Genomic DNA, 26924 nt, shown 5'->3' on the forward strand with positions numbered 1-26924 from the left:
GGTATTGATTCCTATGACTGGTTTCCTTGGGTTTTAGTTCATAATAATGGTTTAGATTATTCATTATTTGCTTGCGCATTAGGACTTTTACCAGAGGAACACGTCACTTGACTGGAGAGACTGGATGGAGTTTTGGAGAGAGAGAGAGATAGAGAGAGGAACACGTCACTTGTCTGGAGAGAAAGAGAGACGGGATATCCAATGAGTGATTCTCGCATAACCGGAAAGTCCGATATGGCGAGGCAGCCAAACACCACCTTTACCATTTTCTTTCTGAACAAGGGCATTTTAGGTATTCCACATAGAATTTTAACTTCGCTTTTCAGACAGAAGGGAAGAAAGAAAAGGGAAAGTCGTCGGGAAAGGCCGCGGAAATGGCGATGCAGACTGGGGTTTCAACTTCTAAAGTTCTTGTTCTCGTTGGAGCAGGTTATAGGCTTTTCTCTCTCGCTCTCTCTGATTCATTTTCTCTTCATTGTTTTTCATTGATTTCAGCTACTTATTGGAATTTGATTTGGTCTTGCTTTTCTTGTTTGATTTGTTCTTCTATGCTGAATTAACTTGGAGTTTCACACTTCACTTCGAATTTAATTTGGAGTTCATTGAGAGCGGTGGGAGAATTTTTAGTAAACCATAATAAATGAACTTAAGGGCAAAAGTTCCAAAAAGTTCCCTTTTTTTCTTTTTCATCCGTTGGATTGAATCTCAACTATCAAGAACCTAAGAAATTTTATTTGTAAATACGACATGAAATACGAGAATTGAATAAGAATTAATATTGATTGACTGGATTTAGACACCACCCAGTTCAATTTGACGTATTGTTATCCTGCTTAGTTATCCTAATTATGGCCTATTATTGGGTATTCCTTGGTAAAGTTTTGATCTTTAGTTTTACCTTTTTGTGTTTAAATTTTTTATTTAAAGAACCAGGCATAATCTGAATGTGCTTAGTGCTTACAAAGGTTTTTCGACTTGATGCAAAATGTCTGATGGATCTCAGGTTAGGATTGTGGGGGTATCGAGAATTCAGCAGAAAATGAAAATGAATAGAGACTAAAAATAAATAAATAAAGAAGACACAATCAATTGGCAGGTGTTGTTTGTTGATATACATTGTTGTGGCCATTACTTAACAACTCAAGCTTTTAGGATAAGCCATAAGCGATTGTAACATGGTATCAGAGCCAGGAGGTTGGGTGTTTGACCCTTGGTAAATGCGAGGGGTTTGTGTTATGTGTTGTTGTGCCCCCTATGTGCCACGTGTAGAGCCTTGTTTGGGCGTTTGGGCCTGCATGTGTGGAGGGGTGTTCTGTGTTGATGTACATTTTTGTGTCCAGTACTTAATAGCTCGAGCTTTCAAGATAAACGGTTGTAACTGCTGGAATTAGTATAAGCAGACTTTAGGAATCATCACCCAGGTTATTAAATGTATCAGGCTATTAGGTATTGGTTCTGAAGCCAGATCATCAAGAAACCTTTATTTCTCAAACCTAATAGGAAAGAAAAAGAAGGTTTCATATAGAGCTTCACACTACCACACTCTATAACCTAAGAGAGTTGACTCCACTATGAAAAATAGAACTCTGACGTATTAAAACTAAAGTCAGACAAGCCCAATTAGAAGTGTGAAATAAATCTGAAATCAAACTAACTAGAAAAACTAATAATTATGATATGGCATTCAAACACTCAGGAAAGTATATTACACATGTTAAAAACAAATGCACAAATCCATACCCTTCTTTTGCACTCCCGTTGTCTGTATTTTAATGTATATTTATTTCTAAATAATCCAACTAATCAATTATGATTTGTAGAATTGCTAACTCAGTAACTCATTTGGTTTGAAAGTCATTTGGTATTTAGTTGTTAACATTAAATTAATATTAATTTTAGCATGCATGTTTGGAGGAACTCATTTACGTCAAGATGTTTTCATGAATTTGGATTCTTTGGTAGTTAGTCTCAATTTTTGTATTTGATGAATTCCAAGCTATACATATTTCAATGCTCCAGTGAAATCCACTATGCCATTGTAGAAGTTTTTTTAGGTAGGCCCCAAGGAGTGTTGAGCTCATGACCTCTTAATTGTGCAGTGTTGTTCGTTGCCAACTGAGCTACCCCCTTGGGTTTGCAATTATATAATTTAGTCTGTTATCAAAGTGAAACTTATCATAGAGTTCTCAAGAGCAACTGTATGACTGAGTTACTTTTTAAAGTTCGTCCGCGGAGTTTTTTTTTTCCTAGGTACTCGTAGAAAGACCAACCGTTGAGCATTAAACACAACCTACTTCTTATGGCTCGGGATAAATATATCTTCACCATATCCTAATAAGAAAATAAGAAGTGCTTCCCAACACTCTGGACTATTGATGCTCTCAATCCAAGCCTCCCCCCCCCCCCCTCTTAACTAAATCATTTATTGGCATCCAATCATGTGAAGTCATGTTTTCCTAACATTTACATTGCTGCCTTGTTGCACAACAAATGGAAGGAACTTCACAGTTAGTGGGCAAGAATTTCTTCCCTCGTTTTCTAAAGAAAATAATAATGAGTAGTCATGATCCTTGGATTAATCTCTAAAAAGAAAATACAACAACGACAACAACTGAGCTTTATCCCAACTAAATGGGGTCGGCTACATGGATCCTTGAAAAGACACAAAAAAGAAGTAAAACAGGAAGAGCACAACGACATCAACAACAACAACTCAGTGATAACCCACCTAAATGAGGTCGGCTACATGGATCCTAGCCCTCCAATCCGCTCTATTTGATGTCATACTTGAAACAAGGCCTAAACAAGGCATGTCTTTCCTTACTACTTCTCCTATGGTCATTTTAGGTCTGCCCCTAGCTCTTTTAGATCTGTCTTTCTAATCTCTAAAAATAAAATACCCTGCAAATTTGTGTAGTTGCCTGTAGGAACACATGTCAACGACTTTCTACTCATATTATTGTTTATTTTGTTATGTTTTTGTTTCTTTGCCTTCGTGTTCTCTATGATATATTTTTCTCTTTGTTGGTTTTTTTGTAGCTTCAGTTATTGGAATTGGTAAAAAGAAATGGCACATCCACACACCTTTTCTTTTTTATTATTCACATACATTTCTCTTTGAAAGCTGCCGTTGGCTAACTTCATTGATCTTGTTCTGTAATTTAGGGTTGACTGGTTCTGTTATTTTGAGGAGTGGTCGGTTGTCCGATGTAATTTTGCAACTTCAGGTAATTGATTCATTTCTGTCAATATTGGAGAGTCTCAACCATGGCAGGGAAGAACTACTGTTTTCATACTTTCCATTGTGTTATTTGTCCTCTGAAAAATATTAACTTCTCATTAAAAAAAAAAAGGATAATGGGAAGTACTTATATTATTTTAACATTTCCTTCTCAATCTGCTATGCTCCCATTAGGATTATATTACATAATTGTTAAGAATGTATTTATTCTGTTTAGTATAACCACTAGGGGTATTTTGGGTATTCAGTTGTTTAGTTAAGGGCTTATTTGTAATAGTTGTTATATCAGGGGTATACTTGTCCCTGATATTATTTTCATTAATATAAATACATTCTGTAGCCCATGGTTGGTGCATCCAGTCCAATTGTGAGCTACTATTCTCCTCTCTTAGCTTGTGGCACTTCCTTTTCTCTCGATCTTCTTCTTCTCTCTCTCTGTCTCTCTCTTCTACATTGTTAGCACTGATTTCCTATATTGATATTTTTCACAGACCATGGTGTAGAAATATGGATTGTTATCTGTGTGGAGTACTTGTACAGGATTGATGGATTTTTACCAGTGCTATCTGGTTATTACTTAGAAATATAATGCTTTTCTTAAAATTATTGTCTTCTTTACTAAGGCATGTTTTGGATTGGTTGCAAATGTCTTAACATTACACAGCCATCAGCCCTCCAAAGTAACACCAGTCAACCTCGTTTACCTGGATTCTTTTGTTATATGCAAAAGAATAAATTTTTTCATTTCACGTGAAATGTTAAGGGCACAATCAAGCTTCCTGCAGAAAGCATAAGTAATAAATACATTCAGAAGATGCTTCAAAAAACATGTTGCTTCTGGCATTTGATATTTTCAGATAATTGTTGAAGAAATGGAGAGCTTGTGTGAAATAGTTTAATGGCCAATTTTTCTAGCTTTATTTGACTGTCACATAGCTTCCTGCACCGTAGCCTGTTCAAGCCCTAATTAACTTGATATGTCCAGTGAGGCTATTGTTGTCTGTCTCTCTGTCTCTCTGTCTCTCTCTCTCTCTTTCTATCCTCAAAAGCTAGCCGTTAAGGAGAAGGTGCCTAAGTACCTATTAACCAACCCACATCCTCTTTCATATCCGATGTGGGACTATTCTTTTGCCGTATGCATGGATATCCCAACATATATATATATATATATATATATATTGTGGGGGGGGGGGGAGTGTTATGGTTTTCTTTAATGCGCTTTTCTATGAGTTTGTTGTGTTGTGGTGAACTTGGCTTCATAAGCGGTGAAAATTCTTATTTCTTTTCTTCTTTTTTGGATACTCAAAGATTCTTAACAGATTTGGCTGCATTCAGTAATATCTTGTTGTATTTGGATATGTCTGTTATCCTAATGAGTGGAGTGTTATTTCTTTCTCAGGAATTAATTAAGGGTGTGAATGAAGTAGAGATTTCACCTAACCGGTACGATACTGTTCTTCTTGCATCTCAGGTATTAATTAGATTCTTAATCCTTTGGGATCCAAACTTTTTCCCCCTCCTTTGGAACTTGTATTTTGAATCTACAACAGCCTATGGCATCTAATATGCTATTTTCTAACTTCATTGTTGCAATGCTTGTTCTATGATATATATATAGTTGATGATCTAAGTTTGTTTACCAACCAATAATTGATTATCATCAGTCTCCTGGTTGGACCAGATTTTCCGTGTTGCAATAATGGCAGTGGCATCATGATATAACTTTTATGATTTCTGAATCTCTTGTAGTATGAACACAGGCATGCATCCTCGAGTTTCCATAAGATCTCATATTTGGATAACAGTGAGAAAGTAAGATTTAGTGGTGTCCAACTGTGGGTGTAAATGTTTTGGTGAAGGTCATTACTATGTGAGATGGAACATTGATTTTAGGAGCTATTCCAGGCATTAGTACTGTAATTAAATGTTTCTTTGGGAGGAAATGCTAGCTATCAATAACTAAATGGGTGAATGTTTGTCATCTGTCTTCTGTTTATTGTATTTTGGTAATATTGCTGTACTCTGATGTGTATCTTATCTATATTTTCTTCCTTCAAATGCTAGATCTTGGATAGATATCAGAGCATATATGGATCCCAAGGGAGCTTCACTTGCTGATTTTAGTGCTTGGGGGGTGGGGGGGGGGGGTTGGGGGTGGTGGTGTTGCACAGATTCAAATGGGAAGAGTTCTCAAAAATTTCTCTAAAGTTTGGTAATAAATGAGAACAGTTACAAATCTGATACTCAAATTGTGATGGAAGCTTGTTTCTGGCTAAGATCTATTTTTTTTTGTTGGTTTGTTTGTTTGTTTCCAATATACCAGATCAACCTCTGTTTTGGAGAGTTTTTATGGTAATTGGGTCAGTTTTAAGTAACCATTGCTTGGTTTATAGATCCATATTTTTTTCCTCTCAATTATGCCTCTTCCATTTTGTTGCGTTTCTGCTGCTAGTTGTTGTGGATTGTTGAGTAGCGTGAGAGGTTTGTTGCTATTGGGTTTTTTCCCATGTCAGTGACATTTTGGTGTCTGACATTCCTGGTCATGGTGATTGCAGTTAAGTCTACTTATAATGACCTGGCCCCTTCTTCACAGGTGGTCCAATGTAACTTGTTTCTTTCTGTCCCCAAAGACTGCTGACGCAACCTAGATACAGTTGTGCATGCATATCTCAAATATCATATGCAGTGCATCTCACAGTTGAGGCAAGAATATAATCTGCTACCTATGTTTCTGAGTTAATGAGCTGTTCAGCCAATTCTGATGGCTGAAAACCAGAATTAGTAACTTAGGAGGTAGAGATCAAACCGGCCAACAGATGGCTACCAAACTTAAGTTGAGTGGAGGTGATGCTGATCAGGTCCTTTGCTCCAAATTACAGCCAATTCTGATGGCTATTGCAACCGCGGGTTCAAAACTTGTAAACAGTGTCTCCTGCGAAGCAGGGGGTAAGGCTGCGTACATTCGCCCCTCCCAGACCCTGCAGTATGAGGAGCCTCATGCACGTGGATGCTCTTTTTGTTGAGAATATAATATATGTTTGAGGGATTAAATGTCTTCCTTTAACTCCATCGTGTTCATATCTCGTATTGTCAGGAGTTTTATAGCAAACCCTAACCTGTTGTACAAATAGAATGTGAAAGAGGATAGCTTCTCCATGAGCTCTCTATCCTTATGCCTTTTTTATTCTACCTCTTTCTTTTCTTTTCTTTTCTTTTCTTTTTTTTTTTTTTTGTTGGGGGGGAGGGGACACAGTTACATTGTTTCTAACTTTAATGACTTTAGTAATGCAATCCCAAGTCCAGATAGCATTTGTCCAAGTTTTCAGAATATTTAATTTTGTTTACTCTTTCTTAACTAGTTATTGAGTTTTCTCAGTTTCCATGAGATATAAAAAATATTGTCTGTTCTATTAAAAAAACTGAATGACACTTTTCAGGTTTTATAATTAACATGCATAGTATTTAAAACTATTTTTTCCATAGCATGATTTGTAGACCATAAAAGTAGAAAATTAATGCTTACCAATTTTAAACTAAAACACATGCAAGCTATCCTTTGTTTTCTTTCTTATTTCTTAGTTATTTACACATGAAATAGGTGAAGGGAATTACTTTGTCTCATCTTGCAGAAATGTAGACCAAATGAAGAAGAGTTGGATTTGATGGGCGATAGTTTCATACCAAGTTACCTGTAACTGTAGCGGTACTAGGAATTGTTGTGGTTAATATCAGTGACGTGGTTAAAAGGGTTGCCTCCAGATTCTGTTGAATTGTGATCTTAATCTTGTGGTTGAGAGTTTGGTTCATGTTTTCATATCTCCCCCTTTCCCCTCGGTTCCAATAGAAAGAAACATGCGTGTCTGGTGCATATGAGAGAGAGAGAGAGAGAGAGAGAGATTTACCTTGATTCATCTTTGGTGTGTTGATATTTCTTTCGATTTTCTCTTTTTTATATCCTGTGATTGGAGAGGTTATTGTACAGCCTTGCCAGCAAGGTTTAAAGTATCCTTCCGTATCCTCCGATACTAACCGATATGTATCCTATTTTTAAGGTACCGATATGATACCTAAAAAATATTGGTATTAGTACATGTAAGAAACCGCATTCTTTATATATAATCAATTGAATGCACTTGTAGTGTCATACTTTGTTCTACTTTTTATACATTATATGTATATATTTTACATTTACATATTACTTATCCATAGTGTTTTATGCTTTAAAACTGCATTTTGCATGCATCCTAAGCATTTCCATACTATCTAGCATATCTTGTATCTCTCTGATACAATACAATACTTCTCTTAAAATCACCCTCCCAATTCGATACCCGATACCAATACTTTAAACCTTGCTTGCCAGTTCATTTCTATAACATGTGAAGGTTCAAGTTAAATTTTAAGTTCCCCTGTCTTCATCAAGTTATCTTGTTTCTGTTACATGGTGTCTGTTTTCTGTTACTTTCAGATTCGACAGTTGGCTCAGGAGATCAAGGAATTGGCATTGTCCAATCCTGTGACCATTTTCAATGGAAATACCGATTCTAGTGGTACTGGTATGTATGTTGATTATTTTACACATTTCATTGCCTGCTAGCAGTACCTCAGCAAACTCCTGGAATTTTGTGTGCAAACTTCTAGTGAAGACAGGCAGTCATGGTGTTTATGCAGTGAGTTGGGACCCACCACTCTATGGGCTGCACCCAGGGATAACTCAAGACATTAATCAGTTTTGATTGGATGACAGTAGCTTTCCAAATTATGCATTCTTGCTTTACCCCCTTAAACAAGTCTGGTTGACTAAAGAAAATGATTGGATTGGACTCTATGATCATCTGATGGTGCAGTTCTGTCAGACATCTTGTCAATGAAACACGAGGAATGAGGGGTCCCACTTCTTTCAGTGCATAATTTTAGAGGTGTGCAGCTACTAGGCTTCCCACGAGGTCTGTGCTGCAGAGGTCTGCCCACGGGTGCACTATATTTGCTCAATTAAAAATTCATGTTTCAGTCAGCCTTAGTTAGGATCATTAGAAGAGTTAGCTCGGGATGGCAACATGGCGAGCTAAAACTGGGGCTCCCCTCCCTAGCCCCTAATTTGTTGTGGCCTCATGAAGGTAGGGTTGGGTTTCATATTAGGAAAAACTCCAGGACCCCTGCCTGGCTTCAACCTGCAAGATTCTGCTCTAGTTAATCGTAAGAAGGTAGTCCCATGCATGCTTTACTGGATGGTGCAGTTGGGATTGACCAATATTTAATAGGGTCATGTTTTCTATTGAAAAAAACCCACTCGGTACCCAATCTGTTTCCATCCCTATGTTGGGTAGTGTGCATGATTCGTGTTGATGTGCATTTGAGATGTGTTTTGCAATCTTCATGTCCTCACAGCTTCTTTTCAGTCCATCAAAAATTGTATCAGACATTGATAACAGAAGTTTTCATGTTTGTCTTCTTCTCTTCTGCTCAGGGAAATTTGCATCTTACATTATGCCGGCTGCTGCACTTGGGGCAATGGGATATTGCTATATGTGGTGGAAGGCAAGATTCTATTATTGATGATCTTATGGACTTAAAGAGGCTGTTTTTTGGTATTTTAAGGTTCGGATATGAGTGCTACTTCCTTTTCTTCTTTAAATATGTCTATGTTTTTTCTTCTTCTCTGCAGGGATGGTCATTTTCTGATGTCATGTTTGTTACAAAACATAATATGGCCAATGCTGTTGCAAATGTGTCTAAGCAGTTGGAGCAAGTATCTGCAGCTTTAGCTGTATGTCTAGGAAACTGATAGTCCTACTAACTGAAGAATCATTACTCCCTTTTATATGAATTATTCTTTTATTTTCTTGATGAAGTTTCATTACTAACTTTACAGTCAACAAAACGGCATCTGACCCAGAAGCTTGAGATCTTGGATGTAAAGATGGATGAGGAGAAGGAAACGTCAAAGCTTATCATGAATGAGGTAGATTATACATAATTTTTCTGTTTCAAGGTAGAAACATGTTCACACCCATGTGTTTCTTATTTACAGGTATAATTATTTTATGCTGATTATGATATTTTAAGGGGCTTGATAACTTTTAATTAATCTGGTTCATACTACACGTCTCCAAGAAGCGATAAATATCTCCTACAGCTATAGTGGAAAACTCCCAAGAATTATCGGTGAAGGAAACTTTTGGATTCATTGGAAGCTCTTACTAACATGTTGCTCAATCTAAACAGAAAGGACAGTATAGACAGGGTCATGGAGGGTTTTTTTTTTTTGGGGGGGGGAGGGGGGCTGTGCCTCACTGAGAGGAGTTGGGATGGAATTTGAGAGGAATGGAGTTCGTCCATTAACTTTTTCAGTTTCTCATAAATAATTAACTTCAGGGGGAGCAGAAGATTTTTCGTCGAAAGTTGAAGTGTATGCTCACAGAAACTTTCATTTTAAAAGACATGGATTTATGTTGGTGCCTGACATGGAAATGAGGTGTCTGATATACCAATGGTAAAAAATTGACGACACATATAGTCGGCCCCTATTTGCAGCTATTCTATGTTTTGTTTCTATAGAAAATCTACCCCTTCTCCCCTCCCTTAATCTCATTTTCCTTTTTGGAAGACAAAATATATACATGAACTGTCCAGTTAGAATTGATATGCATGCTGGTGTCCGATACATAAATGGCTTTGAAATGACAAATAGGCGTCCTTAACACATGGATGTGAAATAGACATATTATAGAGTATCATATCATGAAAAGGTAAGTGAATATACTTATGTTTGCTCTTACCCTTTGAGAAGTGAAATGTGATTATACACTCTTCTCTGATTAGGTTTTGCAAGTGTGTGTTTGTGTGCCTTTGGGAGGGTGGGGATTTGGACCTACAAGTCTTAGTGCATGACTGATTGGGTCCTACCTTTGAGATTGAGAGTTGAATATGAATGGAAGGTTTGCACTGTTTCTGTTCTCGTGTTATTCAAATTAGGGTTGATTTTAATGCATTTACAACTTGTCTGTTAGGTAAATGAAGTGAAGTCAGATCTTTCTCTAATTGGATTTGATATTGAAACAATCCAGAAAATGGTATCCGGACTGGTAAGTTGAATACAAAAAAATTTGAGCATGCTAAAGGTAGAGTAGGCCAACAAGATGAGTGTCGGGCTGATGTTCTAGTTTTTGTTACACTGAGCAGGAAGGAAAGATTGGACTACTGGAAAGCAAACAGGTTGGTTATACATCCGTGAGATTGCAGTCATTGTGAATATTTCTCCTTTCAGTTTGCTTTACCCACTGAGAGTTTACGAAGTGTGATTGATTTCCCTTCTCTGAATATTGTGCAGGATGTTACTAATTCTGGTCTCTGGTATCTATGTCAATATGCTGGAGGCATTAAAGAAGGCCTCGGTGCTAAACCTTTGCAGGTTGGACATTTTATTTTGTTTGCATTTTTGTCACATTTTGAAATGGGATTGTTTTCGTCATCATTATTATTTTAAAATCAGATATAGGTTGCATGCACTGGGTACACCCTTTTTTATATAGGTTGCATGCCTTCTCTTATAACCTCAGAACTTCAGGACATGGCAGTAATGACAGATTCGTTAGTCAAATAAGGAAGATCCAAGTACAGAGGTGGAACCCTTTAAGACACAAATATGATGGGTGCATAGTGCATTAATTTCCAAACAAGAATCCAATAGAAAAAAACTAAATACTGATAAAGATAAGGTTGTAATCAAACAAAGGTAGCCTAACAGGCCTAGGCAAACCAAATCTGTGCGGAAGGAACCGCATACATGATACTAGAGTCTTCTCTTTGTTAATAAAGTTCAGGCCCTCACAAGAGCATTCAGTTCAGCAAATTTTTGGAACCCTATCCATGGTAAAGAAAGAAACAAGAAATGAGAGTACTTAATCAACAACAACAACAATATAGCCTTATCCCAATTATATGGGGTTGGCCACATGGATCCTTGCTCTCCAATCAGCTTTATTCGAAGTCATACATGATATGAGGTCTAAGCTAAGCATGTCTTTCCTCACCACTTCTCCTATATGATTACTTTAGGTCTGCTCCTTGCTCTTTTAGAGTTAAAAGAATAAGGGGCAAGCTAAATGAGAGGACTTATTCAAAAAAATAAAAAAAGACGGAAAGAAAAAAATGAGAGACCTGGTGGAGCATCTGATGAATATCACCATTACCAACACCCGACTCACCAGGGTTACCACAACTCAAATCATCAGGTTAGAGTTACAATTGCAGAATCGCAGGTTGCTTTAATTGTAGGCTCTAGTAGTGGATAGGAGAGATGTACACTTTAGCTTATGGAATGATAATTAAATCCAAGCTTTGACATTGACTCAATTTTTTGGTAGCTAACTTTGTATTAAGTGGTGTTAGAAGTTCTCATAAGGTTGGTAGTTGAGTTAAAGCTGCTTCTTTTTTTCTTAAGCATCTTTTAAGAAAGGTATTCTAAATTAATCCATTTGTAGATTAAGTCACTGCCTTTGCCCAATCATTGGGTACCTATATACTTAGAAGTTCACATAAGTTGTTAGTTTACTAAATCAAAGTTACTATCTTGACTCAATCATTTGGTAGCTAACATCCTGTAAGTAGTGTTAGTTCTCTAAGTTGTTAGTTGAGTTGAAAAAACTACTTCATCCCTTAAGCATCTTATAAGCAAGCTATTCTAAGTCAATCAATTGCTGGATGGCATCTTTCTGTTGGTGTTACAAGTTCCCATAAAATTTAATTAGTTGACAAACTTCTCACTACATTGGATCTTTTCTGAAACATAACCTAGAATCAGATCTTCATCCCCTATGCATCTTTTTTTTTTTTGTGTTTGGTAAACATCCCCTATGCATCTTATAGGCAAGCTAATTACTAGAGTCAATTACTTAATTTCAGGAATGAAATAGACATTTAGAAATAAGCCAATCAGAATGTTCATTCCTTCTAAATTAAGAACAAGAATCAAAATCCCCATACTGGAGAACATATTTGTCACTCAAAACTGATACATGTAGAATCAGATCGTACTACTTTGATTCTTCTGCTTAGTTGGTGATGTGTTATTATTTTTGAATGTGGCAGGATGGTAGTGTTAGACCTCCACCAGAACGTGCACCGTTGACCTATGAAGAGAAAACATCGCTCAAGGTACGCTGCAAAAGGAGTTTTTTCTTTTTCATTTTTTGTCCCATATCCATTTTTCTTCTTTATTCTTCTTAGTGGGGGCTCTTTTGTTCCCTAATCTATATTTATGTGCCTCAATTATTTTCTTCCAGGGACTGCAATTCATTGTTGAAACTACCGAGGCAGGCGAGGTAAAAAATTCAAAGACAAGCAAAGTATTACAAAATGATTGTGAAAACAAGCCTGTCAAAAACATCTCGATGACAAAAACAAGAATACACAGGCCAATTGGGATTTCTTTGGCAAGGGAAATATGAATTCTGCTTCTCAAATTCATAATATTTGATTGCTTTTGTGAATGAACCTGGTTGCTTCATATTTGATCCTATGGACTTGCTTGGCTCACAGGGATGCTCCATATTGACCGGGGCTCAATGATACCATGAGGTCAAGTTCTTTGACCTTGTTTCTGTGTGCTCTCCAATTTAAAAATGGGAATAACGTTTATTGATCCCAGGATTGTGATAAATACATGTTGAGAGAACTGGCCATAATGGCCTCAATTCTTGTTGTAAACTTATAGGAGTGGTGGTGTGTGTAACTTTAGAGGGGGGGGGGGGGGGGGGGGCGGGGGAGATCCATAGAATTTTAAAGAAATTTCATTGTTCGTCACTGATTGATTTCAAAGAGCTAGGGTTTAAAAAATTGTTTTGGAGGCCGATCTTGATCCTGATTCTGTCCAATCCAAATCGGACTGACCCTGTAAGGCACTGTTTGTTAAGCATTTTATGTCAATTTTGCATTCTCATATGATAAAAATAGTTGTTTATACTGTTCGTGAATGCACAATCGACCTAGAAAGCATTCCGAGAATGAATGCCAAACACAGCAGAGCAGGGTTGGGACATTGAACAGTCTATGGATTTAAAAACTGAAATTGGATTGGAGGAATCTGTGTATTCGAATCAGAATCGGCCAAGCCCAATCTCGATCCTGCTTTGGGAGAGCGGGTGATCCATACAAGGTTTTTAGGGTTCGGGTGTAATCTGGCCGATTCTAACCCATTTTGGAACGATCAGAATCTATTAGACCGATTCAGATACCAATTCCTTGTTTCAGAACTTTCATCTGATCTCTATTGATGTTGATCGAATCGGTTAAAAGCGGTCAGAAAAGTCAAAAAAGATACATGGAAGGGGGAAAGGAAGGACCCGGATCCTCTACGGTGCAGGACAGAAACAGGACTATGTGCAATGATTGTCTTACTCCCATTTGAGCAAGATGTTTGGACAGGGGTTTGGCTGTCATTCCGCATGGTCTGTGTTTGCGTATAACGATGCAGGACAGCCAGTACGCCGCAGAGAAATAATTATTATAGGCAACTTTAATTCCTCTAATAGGGAGAGGGGGAAGCGAATTGAAGGAGATAACGATTCCGCCGTAGAGGATCCAACTTGGGAAAAGGTATAGATTTCTCTGGTTCTCAGACTTTTGGAGTCCATTGGTTTGTCAAAAGGGTGTGGGTCCCTCTCCATCTTCTGTTTCCCTGCACAAGTACAATTTTGATACATGTGGCTCTCTCCATTAACTTTGCTCGGACACACACCACAACGGTCCACAGACTCCACCCATCATATCTCGTCGACGTCTCATTCAAAGTCGGCAGTGGAGAGTGGAGAGTGGAGAGTGGAGAGCCTTTCCAGACTTCCCGTTACCATCTCCACTGAAGCTAAGATCCTAAAAGCCTGCCATGAAATCCTCCCAGAAATCTCGATTCTTCTCCACCTCCTCATATGCCAGTGTCACTTACACGATCATCAACAAGAAGGATGACCAAAATACCCCTCCATCACAGGTCAAAACCGCCGAGATTCCCGTCGAGTGCTTTTCCGATGAAGTTCCAGTTCCGATCGATGTCCATCTCCCGGCCTCTCTCCAACCCTCGGAATCTTCAGCTGCCGTGAAGATACAATCGGCCTATCGGGCACACATGATCCGAACACTGGTCAAGAGGATCAGGGCCGTCAATAAGGAGGCGGACCGGTTGCAGAAGCTCATACAACGGCAGGAGACCGTCGATGCCATCCGAAGCGACGAACGGGAGAAGGTGAGGATGAACGAGGCACTCATGGCTTTGCTGCTGAGGCTTGATTCGGTGCCGGGAATATATCCGGCGGTGCGTGAGATACGGAGAGCGGCGAGCCGTCGGGTAGTGGGGTTGCAGGAGATTCTGGATGCAGTGGCGGACGCCAGAGTCCACGATGCCGACGGGTTCCTCACCAACTGGGATCAGATGATTGCAGATATGGAAGAAGACGTATGTCTGAGGAGAGGAGGGGAGGAAATGGAGAGATTTTGCGCGGAGAAGTTAGGGTTCCGATGCTTTGAGAGGTTTCTTCGTGGGGTTTAATTATTTCTTTCCTCTCTTCTCCTCTCCTCAGTCCTCCGCCGGACTCGTCGCAGATATGAAGAAAGCGTGTTCTAGTGGAAGAAGGAAATCCTGAACAAAACTACGAGTTTTTGATCTTCTTTCCCTTAATGCTGTTACCATCTACAAATATGAAATTACGACTCTCAAGTCTCATTAGGTCTCTCTCTCTCTCTCTCTCTAATGTCTTGGCTGAGGTTGTAAATTGTAAATCTAATGTCTTGGCTGAAGTTGTAAATTGTAAAATAATGGGAATTTAAATTTAAGGATAATTTACACATACCACCCCTGAGGTTTAACGAAAGTATAATTTTAACCCCCAGTTTGGATAAATCTACGTACCCTTTGAGGTTTACAAATGTTAATAGATACACTCATTCCGTCAGGTCATGACTAACAACGTTAAAAATATACTGTGAACTAATAGAATTACCCTTACAAGAAGTAAAAAAAAAAAAAAAAAAAAACTTACAACTCATCTTCCCCAAAATCGATTGGGGAGGGCATAGATGGGAAATCAATTTACACCTAATCGGCCCTAAGCACCACTTCAAGCTGATCAGTCTCAGCTTCTTGCACCCAATCGCAATACATCCAATACCCAAATTGGAAATCAATTTACACCTAACCAGCCATAACTTCTCCAAATTCCTTGCCTCTACTATAGTCGCTACAGTAGAATCGGTGAGCTCAGTACCATTAGATAGATCAAGCTCGACCAAAGACGAGCAGTTAAGAACCAAATTAGACAGACCAACGTGGGAGAAACACTTAGATCTAGATAGGTCAATGGAACGTAAGATCTAGTAGAGGCTTTAAAGAGAAGAATCGAATGGAGTTTGAATCCGATAATAAAGATCTTATCTCATTCGTTTAGGGACAGCAAGACAGAGCCCCTCTGCTTGTTAGGCCAATCCTTAGTGATATCACCCACCTATCCTCCTTTTTCATTTCCTGTTCTTTTGAGTTTATTCCAAGAGACAACAACATGTTAGCTGACTAATTGGCAAGGAAGGCCCTTTCCTTATCATGTAGGAAGGACTGGCCTATCTCTACTCCGTGGATTCAGTCTTCTTGTATTTCTAAGTTCATGTGCTCAACACGTTCTAATGAATAGTCTCTTCTTTACCCAAAAAAAAAAAAAAAAAAAAGAGAAGAATCGAATTTGGGATCTTCAAAAGAAGAAATGGGCCAACAGAGGTTTCAGATTTTTCATGGCCTCAAATCCAATCTCTTGTTGTTATTGTTGTTGGATTGATGATTGAAGAAGATCTAGCGGAGGCTTTAAAGAGAGGAATCTTGGGATCTTCAGAAGAAGAAATGGGCCATGGAGTTATTACCTAACGTGTCTGTGTGTGCTTTTCAGGGGGAGGCCATGGAGGAAGGAAGGAAGGACTAAGGAGGCTTTGGCGGTGCCATGGTCGCCGATCAGAAATAAATAAATAGTGTAGGTTTTTGGGTTCTCATTCCCGTATTCCCATGATCGCATCTCAAGTATTCGATTAATTTACTCGATTGTGTTTTTATTAGGTTTGTGGTGAAGATACCAGAAGGGATGGCGGCTAAACAAGCGACACTGCTTTTGTGTGCAGGGTTGATAGCTTACAGTCCATTGAGGCATTTTGGGTACAATCGGAGTGGAGTGAGAGGAGGAATTCTAGGCCTCGGGGGGGTTGGGCATATGGTGGTGATGATAGCTAGGCGATGGGTCACCATGTCACTGTGATTAGCTCCTCTAATAAGAAACGAGAGGACTGAATGATTTTGGGGAAGATGTCACAGGGCTTGGTAGACTCTGGTCCAAATCGCTTTCGGATCCTTCACTCGTTGTGCCACCGTCTCAATTTTGGGGAAGATGTCACGATTTTGGTAATTCTGTCAGTTCACAACATATTTTTAACGTTGTTAGTCATGAACTGACAGAATAGGTGTATTTGTTAACTAACGCTTGTAAACCTCTGAGGGTACGTAGAATTATCTAAAACTGGGGGTAAAATTATACTTTCGTTAAACCTCAAGAATGGTATGTGTAAATTACCCTAAATTTAATGAAGAAAATTACAAGATTATCTAAAATTAGGTTTCATCTTACCAAATTATCTATTCAATCCTTTATTTGACAAAATTATTCAAAATAAAGAAGGGTATTACAAAACGAACCAAAATAGTGCTCTTCCCTTACTTTCATATATATTTTTTGGGAGAAAGTTCTCTAACCGGGAGTGTGGTTGATGCTAGCACTCCCATGAGTCTATCTCTCTACTTCCCATTTGAAAAGACACCTCTGCACCCTTGTTTTGAGGAAGACAAATAGAGACATGGGAGTGCTGGTGTAGGCCACACTCCCGGACATAAAACTACTTCCCATTTTTTTGTTTTTTACTTTTTTGTACCTGAACTACTCTCTCCTCCTTCGGACTTGAGTTCCAACAGAGAAAATTTATCTCCCACAACCCTACTGTTGTTTCTCGTAGTGGCATTGCTACTGTGACCTTGCATAGAGTTTATTGGAGGGCAATGATCCATGTAGCAGACCCCATTTAACTGAGTTTCTCATGTCTTGTTGGTTCGCTTTTCTCTTACTTTCATTTTTCTCTTTTCATTTCTCTTCTCATTTCCTATCCCTCTTTTATCCATTTTTCATCCCCCCTTTTTTGTTTAGACCTTAGTTTCCCCTACTTTGTTTTGTTTGGATGTATGTAGTTGACCACATTAAGTTGGTATAAAGCTGAGTTTGTTGTTGTTGTTGTATTGAAAAATCAAGGTGAAGAGTCTCATACATGGTGGCCACGCTTATCAAAGAGATTTACTATCTTGATTCCCTTTAAAGTTATGTTTGCTACTAGTGTATACGACGTGTGTTTGACACTGAGCATACATGCATGTACAAGCAACCAAACCAAACTCCATGCATGTTGAAGGTTTTAGTACGATATTTGTTACCAACCTTGATGCATTAAACTTCCAATTTTTATGGAACATTAAACATTCAATTTACATAGTTTTTTTTTTGGTAAAACAATTTACATGATTGGAGACCCCCAATACCAATGATGATTGGTAGCCTATCTGGTCCCCATGTTCTCAGATGCTGGCCTGAAAGACAAAGCCCAATGTGTTCCCATAGCCTATTGTCGGTAGCACTGGTGTTGGAGAGCCAGGTGTGGGTAGCAGAGTCCTGGAGCAGGCCTGGCATGAGCTCACACTCCTCCCATCTTCGGGATCCGGTGTCGTACATCTCGACAGCGAGTGGGTTGTCCACAAAGTTACACATGCCACCAGCAACGAGGATACGGAAGCCGATGAGAGCGACGATGAGGACCTGAGGCCACACGCGTGGCGCTTTTTCCTAGTGCCCAGTGAAATGGTGGGCGTCAAAGGAGAAGAGACTAGTGAAAAGCTTGCAAACAAGGTGTTGGAAATGGGAGGATCAGAGTGCTGGGGAGGCGGAGGTGGAGCGTTGGTGTTGGTGGTGTATGTCACCGATGGAGATGCTAAGCCAAAAGTGAGAGGAAGGGTCGAAAGCACATGCTGAAATGATGTACCAGGGCTTAATACCTTCGGTGTGTGCAACGGTAGATTCCCCATCAGCATCGGCTCCATCCCCCTGTGAGACCTCTAACGCCTCCCACTGAGGAATATCTTTGAAGGCCCGACATCAGTTTCCGATCAAGATTTGAACAGAGCTAAGATGAGAGTAGGAGGCCGAACATTGATTTGGACGAGATCGGAGATGAGGCTAGTGTGAGGAGAAGAAAAACAAAAAGGAAAAAGGAAAAAAAAACATGCCACTAGGCAAAGGATATCACACCGCTGTGGCAGAGAGGCTACATCTTGAGTCGGAGATCATACAAACGTCGTGAATGCAAAGAAAGAAAGGGAAAAAAAGGGAGTCATACATACTCATGGAAGAGAGAGAGAGAGATAGAGAGCCGAATACATTGCCAATTTCCCTTTTTTTCCCTCCATGTGCCAAAGCTATAGCATGGTTTGAGGAAGTGGATGATTCAGGTACTGATTCCAGCCAGTTCAAATCAACCAATTTGTACTAAAATTTTAAGGCTCCATTCGTTTTCGATCAATTCCAATTGATTTAGGATGAATTAGAGCCGAATACATTACCAATTTTGTTTACTTGGACCATGGCTTTTATTCCTTACCTATAACCCTGTTATTGCATGGGAAAGAAGCATTTTGTTTATGGGAGAGGGAGAGGGATGAATATGCTAGCACCATATGCACATCTCTCTCTCTTCCACTCTTTGAAATGACTCCCTTACCCCTCAAAGGGAGGAAGAGAAAGATAGACACATAGGGTGCTAGCATGAGGTATACTGCTAGCATACCCAACATTTTTTTTCCTTTGTGGTTTATTTATACCTTATAACTGAAGGTTATTGTTGTTTTTTCATGCTCAAAGGGTCCATACTGACAGGTTTCAAAATATTGTGCTACTACAAAAGCACAAATTAAAGATCGATATTTCTCTTGATAAAAAAACCAATTTTCTTGAAGAAGGATGGAATCCATGGGCCGATTAACATTCTTTTTTCCATAAAAGTTCTAAATTAAAATTGAATCATTTAGTAAATGGTTCCAATATCCCAAATTGAAACCAATAAATGGATTTTATTATTATGCTTTTGATATTGGTTCGAGTTATTGATTTACGAGTTCTATACCTAAGAGAGAATGAACATATTTTTTGAAGCCAAATAATGATGTTAAGTTGAACCACAACATCTAATCTCAAATTACCTAAAATAAAAAATATTTTAAATACTAATCAGTTTTTTTTTTTTTAATCCATTTTGTTTGTATATTTTTTTTGATGGAACAGAAGAACATATATTTCTTAAAGAGAACAAAAAGTTTGTACATCATACAAAAAAGGGGAGATGGGGGTTCTACTAGTGAATGTAAAGAGAGCCAAAGAACGTAGGGTTCTAAATCAGAGATTGTTTTTATGGCTGATAATATATTTTGTTTATAAATTTATTCTAGTTGATTTTAACCTATTCAAAACCAGTGATTTATTAATTCAAAGCTAAACCATTTCACTAATTAAATCTAAAACCAAATAAATTAGAAAACAAATTAATTTTGGATAAAATGATTTCAGTCTGCAATTCACACCCTTTTTTTTCTCATCACTTCTGTTGGATCAATAAACCAGTCCTAAAGTCTCGTAGAATGTGTATCAGGCTAATCAAATCAGATTTGGATTCTGAAAACAATCTTAGTAGGGTTACCTTGACTGACATGACTCCTATGTCTAGAAGTCCATAAAAACATGTGAAAATACCGTCCTGTCCTACCCGTTATGAGAACGAAAAAGATATCTATATTCATATTCTTGCGTGCACTTTCATTGGCCCATGCATGGATTTGGAGGTTACAGGGCCACACAATGATCTCTTGCTCATTATTAAAATAGTATGGCAAAAGTTTTCATGCTCGACGATACGTGTACACGGCTTGCATTAAATGCAATCACATTGGTATAAATATCAATTTGAAATGACATAAAAACCCTCACACCCTTCACTTAATGGAATCAATGGGAGAATCTCCCGTGTACGATTATACGAATACCTATCCTCTATCTAGTAAGATTGGTATTGATATAAATATCCATTTGAAAATGACATAAATACCCCTACCCTCTATCTGAGGATTCCATGAGAGAATCAATCTCCCCTGTACGAATACCTATTTTCAGCTCAATTAGGAATCATTAACATTATTCACTTTGGGTTTGTACATGATTAATTGGAATTTAACTTGGATCACAAGGTCCGAAGACTTAACTATGCGTGGCCATCACGCTTCTTTAATACGAGTGTGCGTCAGTCGCGTTCTCCTTTTCCATCTCCAACTCCAAGTGGATTTCTCACGGTGATAAATACAGAATCCATCCCCCGTTTTGAGAGAAAAAAAAGAGAGAGAAATAAGGGAGAGAAAATCGGAAGAACAGATTTAGGGTTTGCAGGAGGAGAACAAGAAGAAGAAGCAGCAGTAGCGACAGCTATGCCGAAGAACAAGGGTAAGGGAGGTAAGAACAGGAAGAGAGGAAAGAACGAAGCTGACGATGAGAAACGTGAGCTGGTATTCAAGGAAGATGGGCAAGAATACGCCCAGGTTCTTCGTATGCTTGGGAACGGTCGGTGCGAAGCCATGTGCATCGACGGCACCAAACGTCTCTGCCACATACGAGGGAAGATGCACAAGAAGGTCTGGATCGCTGCTGGCGATATCATACTTGTGGGACTTCGTGATTATCAGGACGACAAAGCTGATGTGATCCTCAAGTACATGCCCGATGAAGCTAGGTTATTGAAGGCTTATGGTGAGCTCCCAGAGAATACTCGTCTCAACGAGGGTATCACTGCTGGAATAGACGAAGACGAAGATGGAGCCGGTGACGGTTATATTGATTTTGAGGACGAGGACATCGACAAGATCTAGGGTTTGCGATTTTTTTTCTTATCTTTTTTTTCCCCCTCTTCTGGAATATGTTTAATATGAAATCTTACAAGGATGAGTTGTGCGGGGTTTGCGTTCTGTAGCAAAATTTGAGGGTTCTTCCCCAGCCCCTCCTCTTGTGTGAATTTATTGCTGTCACATGTTCAATTAGGGTTTCCCCCGATGCAATTGGATGAAATGAAAATAATGGTAAACCTATCAATTTGCATACTTTATCCGTGGATCTTTTCTTCCCATCCATTTTCATTCGAAGTATCTTTCTCTCTTAATCTTCCCTTTTTTATACAATTACCTTGAAAACTGGTAATATTTGGTCACCTGGTCTTCTGGTTGAATTGATGTTGGAGATTGATGACACTGTGGTTTGTGAGAGTTTGATATTTTTGAATGCTTAAAGCGCTTTTTGATTATTAACACTTATACTTGAATTATGATGGAGATGGGTGTGGTCTCTGTGTTAGGTTGGTATATGGCTTATGGAATTAGAATTTTCTTTTCATTAAGGGACTGAAAACAATGAACTTATGGCGAATTTTTTTGGTATGGTCTAGTTTGTGTTTTTTTCTCCTTGTTTATTTTTTTTTTATGGAAATAGGTGTAATCTTGGAGTTAGGCTATTTCCTGGCCTAATTTGTGGTTTCGTAACATATTCATGGAACAAATTTATGTTTTGTTTGTCTCGGTTAATTTGTGGTTTCACTGTTCTGTGAGTGGATGAAGAATTTGATCGAATTTGGCCATGAGTATGGATAACTACAACTTCCCCTGGCCATTCATTTTGTTTTCAATTCATCATAGTAATGTTTGTATTACTCTATGTTCTGCAAATGTATTCATCGTTGAGCAAGGGAGGAGCCATGTCCATAAACATGGCAGTCACCAAGCAATCTAGGGCCAGTATAGAATTTTGAGCATGGAAGATGTTGCCATGTTGGGAAGTCTTTAGCCATGAAGGTTATGATTTCAGAAAGCCATGGTTATTTTAGGACCAAGATGTGAATGTTGATTATGGGGGAAGGGTTTTTGTCACCAAAATACATATTAGTTGGGATATTGTAATAGAAAACTAGGGATTGTAGTGTTTGATTTTCGGTGGCCCTAGTGCTCATGGAATTGAAACTAGGTCTTGTAGTGTTTGCTTACTGGTGGCCCTTGTGTTCATGGAATTGAAAACTAGGGATTGTAGTGGTTGCGTACTGGTGGCCCTTGTGCTCATGGAATTGGGTGTTAAGTAATAGTAGTAGTAGTAATAATTAGTTGGGTTATTGCTCTGGCATTGTCCTCTGTTTCCTTGTTGATTCCCCCTCTTAAAGCTTTAATTCCATTGTGATCCCGATCCGCGCCAATGATCGAATGTATCTTCATGCCTGAGATGTGGAGATGTGGAGTCTAATGATCATAGATAGCTTGGCTGTCCGTTTGTGAGAGCTGCTTGGTTAGGTAGGTACTCTTTCCTATTCTGTCTATTCTGTCCCTTCTCTTTGCTTGGTTAGTAATCTTCGTAAATGCATAGCTAGTTAGGACCTTCTCTCCTCTCTGAACAAGCAACAGGCCACTGAAGTGCTGGTTTCTTTGGCTTGCAAGAAACGATCTGATATGTAATTGGAGAAACTGGACTCCTGTAGAAGAGTTCACCTCAGCTCAAAGAGCCTTTAATGAATTCTGGGCAGCAAACACTCCAGCTCCACAAGTACCTCTCCATTCGTCTCCAAGCCACCGCATGACATCCTACTGATTCTCTCCACCAACAAATTAAAATCAATTGTGATGCCTCTCTCCATCGACTCATGCAAATATCCTCATCAAAATCTTTGTAATACTGAAGCCTTGAATGCTTCATGTTATCAATAAATTCTTAAAAAAAAAAAAAAACAAAATTGTGAGGAGGTCGCGCTGCCTATTTGCAATTGGAATCTACTGTCGTCATATGTCACTTGAGTTGATGCTTGAGAGTTGAGATGAGAGGGAGTGGGGTCGCATATGCAGTAGGGTCTGAATGGTCACTTCTTGTATGAAGAAGAATTGGATACGAAAATGAAGCCTTCTGAGCCTCAGATAATAGGACACATGACCTACCTTTTCGCAAGTTATGCGGTGCATATCAGTATCTTATTGTGGCTAGCTAGCTAACTCTATGCGCATCAATGGTTCTTGGTTTACACAGGGTGACATATTCATCAGGCCAAATGTTTGGTGGGGGTGGGTGAAATGACCGCCCTGCCTCCCCTGAATGGTCAAAATGTTCATCCCCTGTGTTTGGACGCAGTCTGCTCCCAGCCTCCCAGCTGAGAACAATCGCCCTTCTTTATTATTTTATAGGAAAAGAATTGTTGCGATGGTCGGTGTTCTGATCGCATGGGTTCCATGTAGATATCTTTTTTTTTTGTTATTATTTTCAAGCAAACTTATTGAAGTGTGCTCAATACAAGGCATCTGAATCACATAATACAAATAACATAGGAGTGGAAATAGGTCAATGTGTCTAGCATAGGGATGTAAACGGATCGGATACGGATCGGATGTGATCGAGCGGATATTCCCTGCAATACGGATACTCTAACGGATTCGATGCGGATCGGATTGATTTTTGACCATCCGTTTACATATCTGCCTTGTGTAATCCGGACCTTCCTCCCCCTAGCGGATACAATTCTCTCTCAAGCCATATCTCTTAGATCATGATTCTCTTTTCATCATATTCTAGAACTTGTTTAATCTTCAAAAACCCTAAAAATCATTATTTACTTAATTTTTTATTATTAAGTATTTGGATTTTTTTTCGGACGGATTTTAATCGGAGTATTCGGATTATTTTCCGGATATCTCTAAACGAATACGGATGCCCCTAAACGAATACGGATGCGAATTCGGATTCGGATTTCGGTTATCCATTTACATCCCTAGTCTAGCATGCCCAAGACAGAGGGCCCTTCGTTAAAGGGAGTCAACAATGCTGGCCTGAACTGAGTAGCTAAATAACAGATGTCTTGAATGGAGGTACTCGCCTCAATAGGAGGAGCTGCTTGTAAGTCGAAGATTAAGGACATGTAGACATGGTTCTAAGTAGGGGTGTAAATGAATAGCTGAAATCCGTTTTCTTATCCGTATCCATTTAGCACTATCCGAGTCCGTTCGATAGCTAATCGGATGCGGATCCGGATGCGGATGCGGATATAGCACTATCTGAGCCAAATCCGATCCGTTTACAGCCCTAGTTCTAAGTATTGGTATCATATTGTCCGTATCGGGTGATGCGTATTGGTTTTGTTAGTCGTTGATATCGATACTGTGTCAATATCATATCGATAGCACAATACGGACAAGGGGAAAAATGGTTTGAAAATCATATTTTAAGGAGATTAAGGGGTAATTTTGTTCGATACAGTCAATTCAGTTGATACTGTATTGATATTGTATTGTTTTTCCAAGATACTGATACCCGTTCCGATACTGCGCACTAAAACCATGCATGTAGATATCATTCACTACATTATCATTGTTGCGGTGTGCATATTTCTCTTTATATTTGACTAAGGGTGTCAAAACCTAGCCCGAACCGTTAAAAGCAATCAAAATCGACCAAAACAACATTAGCCGAACCGAACTGATTTTATTACATTGGTTTTGGATTGGAGTATGATGGGATCGGTTGAAAATCGGACCGACCGATAATAAACCGAAAACTTAACCGAATGAAACTAATAAAAAAGCAATGAGTATAAGGTTATGAATAATTGAATTGATTTCAATATTAGTAAGCAAATTTATGGTTGTAAGAGGAATTGTTACACATCAATGATGAGGTTATGAAAATAGGGAAATTGATTTGTAATAATGCTTCTTCCATTGATCTTCTTTTCAAGTGTGACCGGTGCTTGCTTTAGGTCTAATATCAGATTGATTTATTTCTATCCGAGTCTTGCCCGCTACGAAATGAATATGAACTTGTGGAATATGAGGTTAATGAAATATTTTATGTAGTTGAAAAGAGAAAGAGAAGAAAATAGGCACAAACTGAACTCAATCCATTTAAAAAAACCGGTACCAAACCAAATCTAAACTGCTATCAATCCGTTATCATAAATCAAAATCGATATGAAACCAAACCGCACCGAAACCAAAATCGAGCCAAAATTGAAAATTCCTTATTGGTTCGATTTCCCTAAAAATCACATCAAAACCGAAAAAATCGACCCGAACTCGCACCGAACTGACCGATTGACACTCCTACATTTTACATTGGCATTATGGGAAGTAGAAACCAATTTTCATACTTTGTTGTTATTATTTTGGGAGGGGGATCGATGCCCAGCTGTGTGGCCCTGTCAATGGGAGTGTGTGCATGGGAATCCAATTAGGTATGGGTTGGTCATTTCATGGTGCCCTGGTGTAGGAGGATGTTGTCGGGAAGTTTTTTTTTTTTTTTGTTTCTCATATTATTTTTGCTACTGGGCAGTGTTCTTTTTCCATATTAATTTTTTGGTTAAAGAATGCTAACCAGTCGTGTAGCCCCTACACCAATGCAAGGCTAATGATAGATAGCATGCATGAAGGCATTGATTTGGATGAAAAATTTTCAATTCATTGGGGGTTGAATAAATTTTTATTTTTATTTTTTTTGGAGAAAGAGAATTTATTAACTCTGGAACAATGGGGAACGAGAGAAGAATTCACTGGGTGTCATTTTGTCATACAATTCTGTTTTTTTAAAGAAAGTTTGTCATACAAAGCTTTACCCATTCAAAAAAAAACCAGGGGGAAGAGAGACTGTCTTTGCATGATTTTAAATATTGGCATGGATTAGTCGACGGGTTTGTTTCCATTTTTTAAAAGAATTGTTTTTTTGGCCGTTATTGTATTTTTTTAAATTGTGATATCATACAAACCACACATCAATTTCAAAAGGTTAACCGACTTTTGACCTTTTTGGTCTTACCAAAGATTAATATTGGCCAAGTATATGAATCAATACCAATATTTTGAAACCGTGTGACTTGACCTTCATCCTTGGGGGATATCTAGTATTTAGAGTTTACATTGATTAGTTAGTGGGATCTTTATCGCCCCCAATACTGGACTGGGGGCGGTCAAGTGCCATCGTGCGGTTGGGCACCACCCATGTGTGCACGGTGGGACCTACTATGCACACATGGGCAGTGCCCCAGCCGCATGATGCGCACTTGATCGCCCCCAGTCCAATATTGGGGGCAATAATTTTCCTTAGTTAATGCTCTTTCGACTTGCATCCAAATAGTGTTTTACTCCTAGATGTTTAGTCAATTGTTGCACCTCAACCCAGTTTGGAGAGAACCAGTTAACTTCGAGTTTGAGTGACATTTCACCCTTATCCACAATTCATATGCTGATTCTTCAACATTGGTCGGTTCAGACTTGAAATCTTACTCTCATTGTCTCTACAGAACTTATTCTCATTTCTGGTTCTTTGATTCAAACAGTTAGATGATTTCTCTCCTTATCTGCTTATCTGACTAGGTCGGTTGGCAAAGTGAATGCAGTGGCAGTTCAATGTCAAAGATAAGGCTGTCGATGGACACCTCTTTGGCTTAGTATTAGCCACAGTCTACCTTTCTTCTATCACAAGGATTTTTAATAGTGAACGGAGGAAAGAAAGATTTG

The 26924-nt window shown here is 38.8% G+C and overlaps 3 protein-coding genes across 5 annotated transcripts; all 3 read left to right on the forward strand.

The window, feature by feature from the left end:
- Positions 1–337: 337 nt before the first annotated feature.
- On the forward strand, positions 338–12795 carry LOC122642193. 2 transcript variants are annotated; one of them, XM_043835622.1, is made up of 12 exons: positions 338–429; positions 3166–3227; positions 4641–4712; positions 7710–7797; positions 8709–8779; positions 8907–9008; positions 9114–9203; positions 10252–10326; positions 10424–10456; positions 10572–10652; positions 12332–12397; positions 12526–12795. In XM_043835622.1, exons 1-12 carry the CDS (start codon positions 375–377, stop codon positions 12688–12690), a joined length of 960 nt encoding a protein of 319 aa, XP_043691557.1. In that variant the 5' UTR covers positions 338–374; the 3' UTR covers positions 12691–12795. The 2 variants fall into 2 exon arrangements, with proteins under 2 accessions (XP_043691557.1, XP_043691558.1); XM_043835623.1 differs by having other exon boundaries at positions 7710–7791.
- A 1259-nt stretch (positions 12796–14054) lies between these two features.
- On the forward strand, positions 14055–14810 carry LOC122641567 (BAG family molecular chaperone regulator 5, mitochondrial). Of its 2 annotated transcripts, XM_043834843.1 has the most exons (2): positions 14055–14091; positions 14126–14810. In XM_043834843.1, coding segments are annotated over exons 1-2 (660 nt in total). In that variant the 5' UTR covers positions 14055–14089; the 3' UTR covers positions 14784–14810. The 2 variants fall into 2 exon arrangements, with proteins under 2 accessions (XP_043690778.1, XP_043690779.1); XM_043834844.1 differs by lacking the exon at positions 14055–14091 and having other exon boundaries at positions 14108–14810.
- Positions 14811–20756: 5946 nt separating this feature from the next.
- On the forward strand, positions 20757–21365 carry LOC122644052 (eukaryotic translation initiation factor 1A). Its single transcript, XM_043837654.1, has one exon. The coding sequence runs from the start codon at positions 20832–20834 to the stop codon at positions 21267–21269; it is 438 nt and encodes a 145-aa protein (XP_043693589.1). The 5' UTR covers positions 20757–20831; the 3' UTR covers positions 21270–21365.
- The last annotated feature ends 5559 nt before the right edge of the window (positions 21366–26924 follow it).

This window comes from Telopea speciosissima, chromosome 10 (assembly GCF_018873765.1).
Source record: "Telopea speciosissima isolate NSW1024214 ecotype Mountain lineage chromosome 10, Tspe_v1, whole genome shotgun sequence".
Classification (NCBI taxonomy): domain Eukaryota; kingdom Viridiplantae; phylum Streptophyta; class Magnoliopsida; order Proteales; family Proteaceae; genus Telopea; species Telopea speciosissima.

Excerpts from the sequence above, each read along its gene's own strand:
- LOC122642193 (XM_043835622.1), top strand. The coding sequence starts at position 375 with ATGGCGATGCAGACTGGGGTTTCAACTTCTAAAGTTCTTGTTCTCGTT. Across the intron at positions 430-3,165 it reads TCTTGTTCTCGTTGGAGCAG|GGTTGACTGGTTCTGTTATT; the intron begins GTTATAGGCTTT and ends TCTGTAATTTAG. Across the intron at positions 10,653-12,331 it reads TCGGTGCTAAACCTTTGCAG|GATGGTAGTGTTAGACCTCC; the intron begins GTTGGACATTTT and ends TGAATGTGGCAG.
- LOC122644052 (XM_043837654.1), top strand. The coding sequence starts at position 20,832 with ATGCCGAAGAACAAGGGTAAGGGAGGTAAGAACAGGAAGAGAGGAAAG.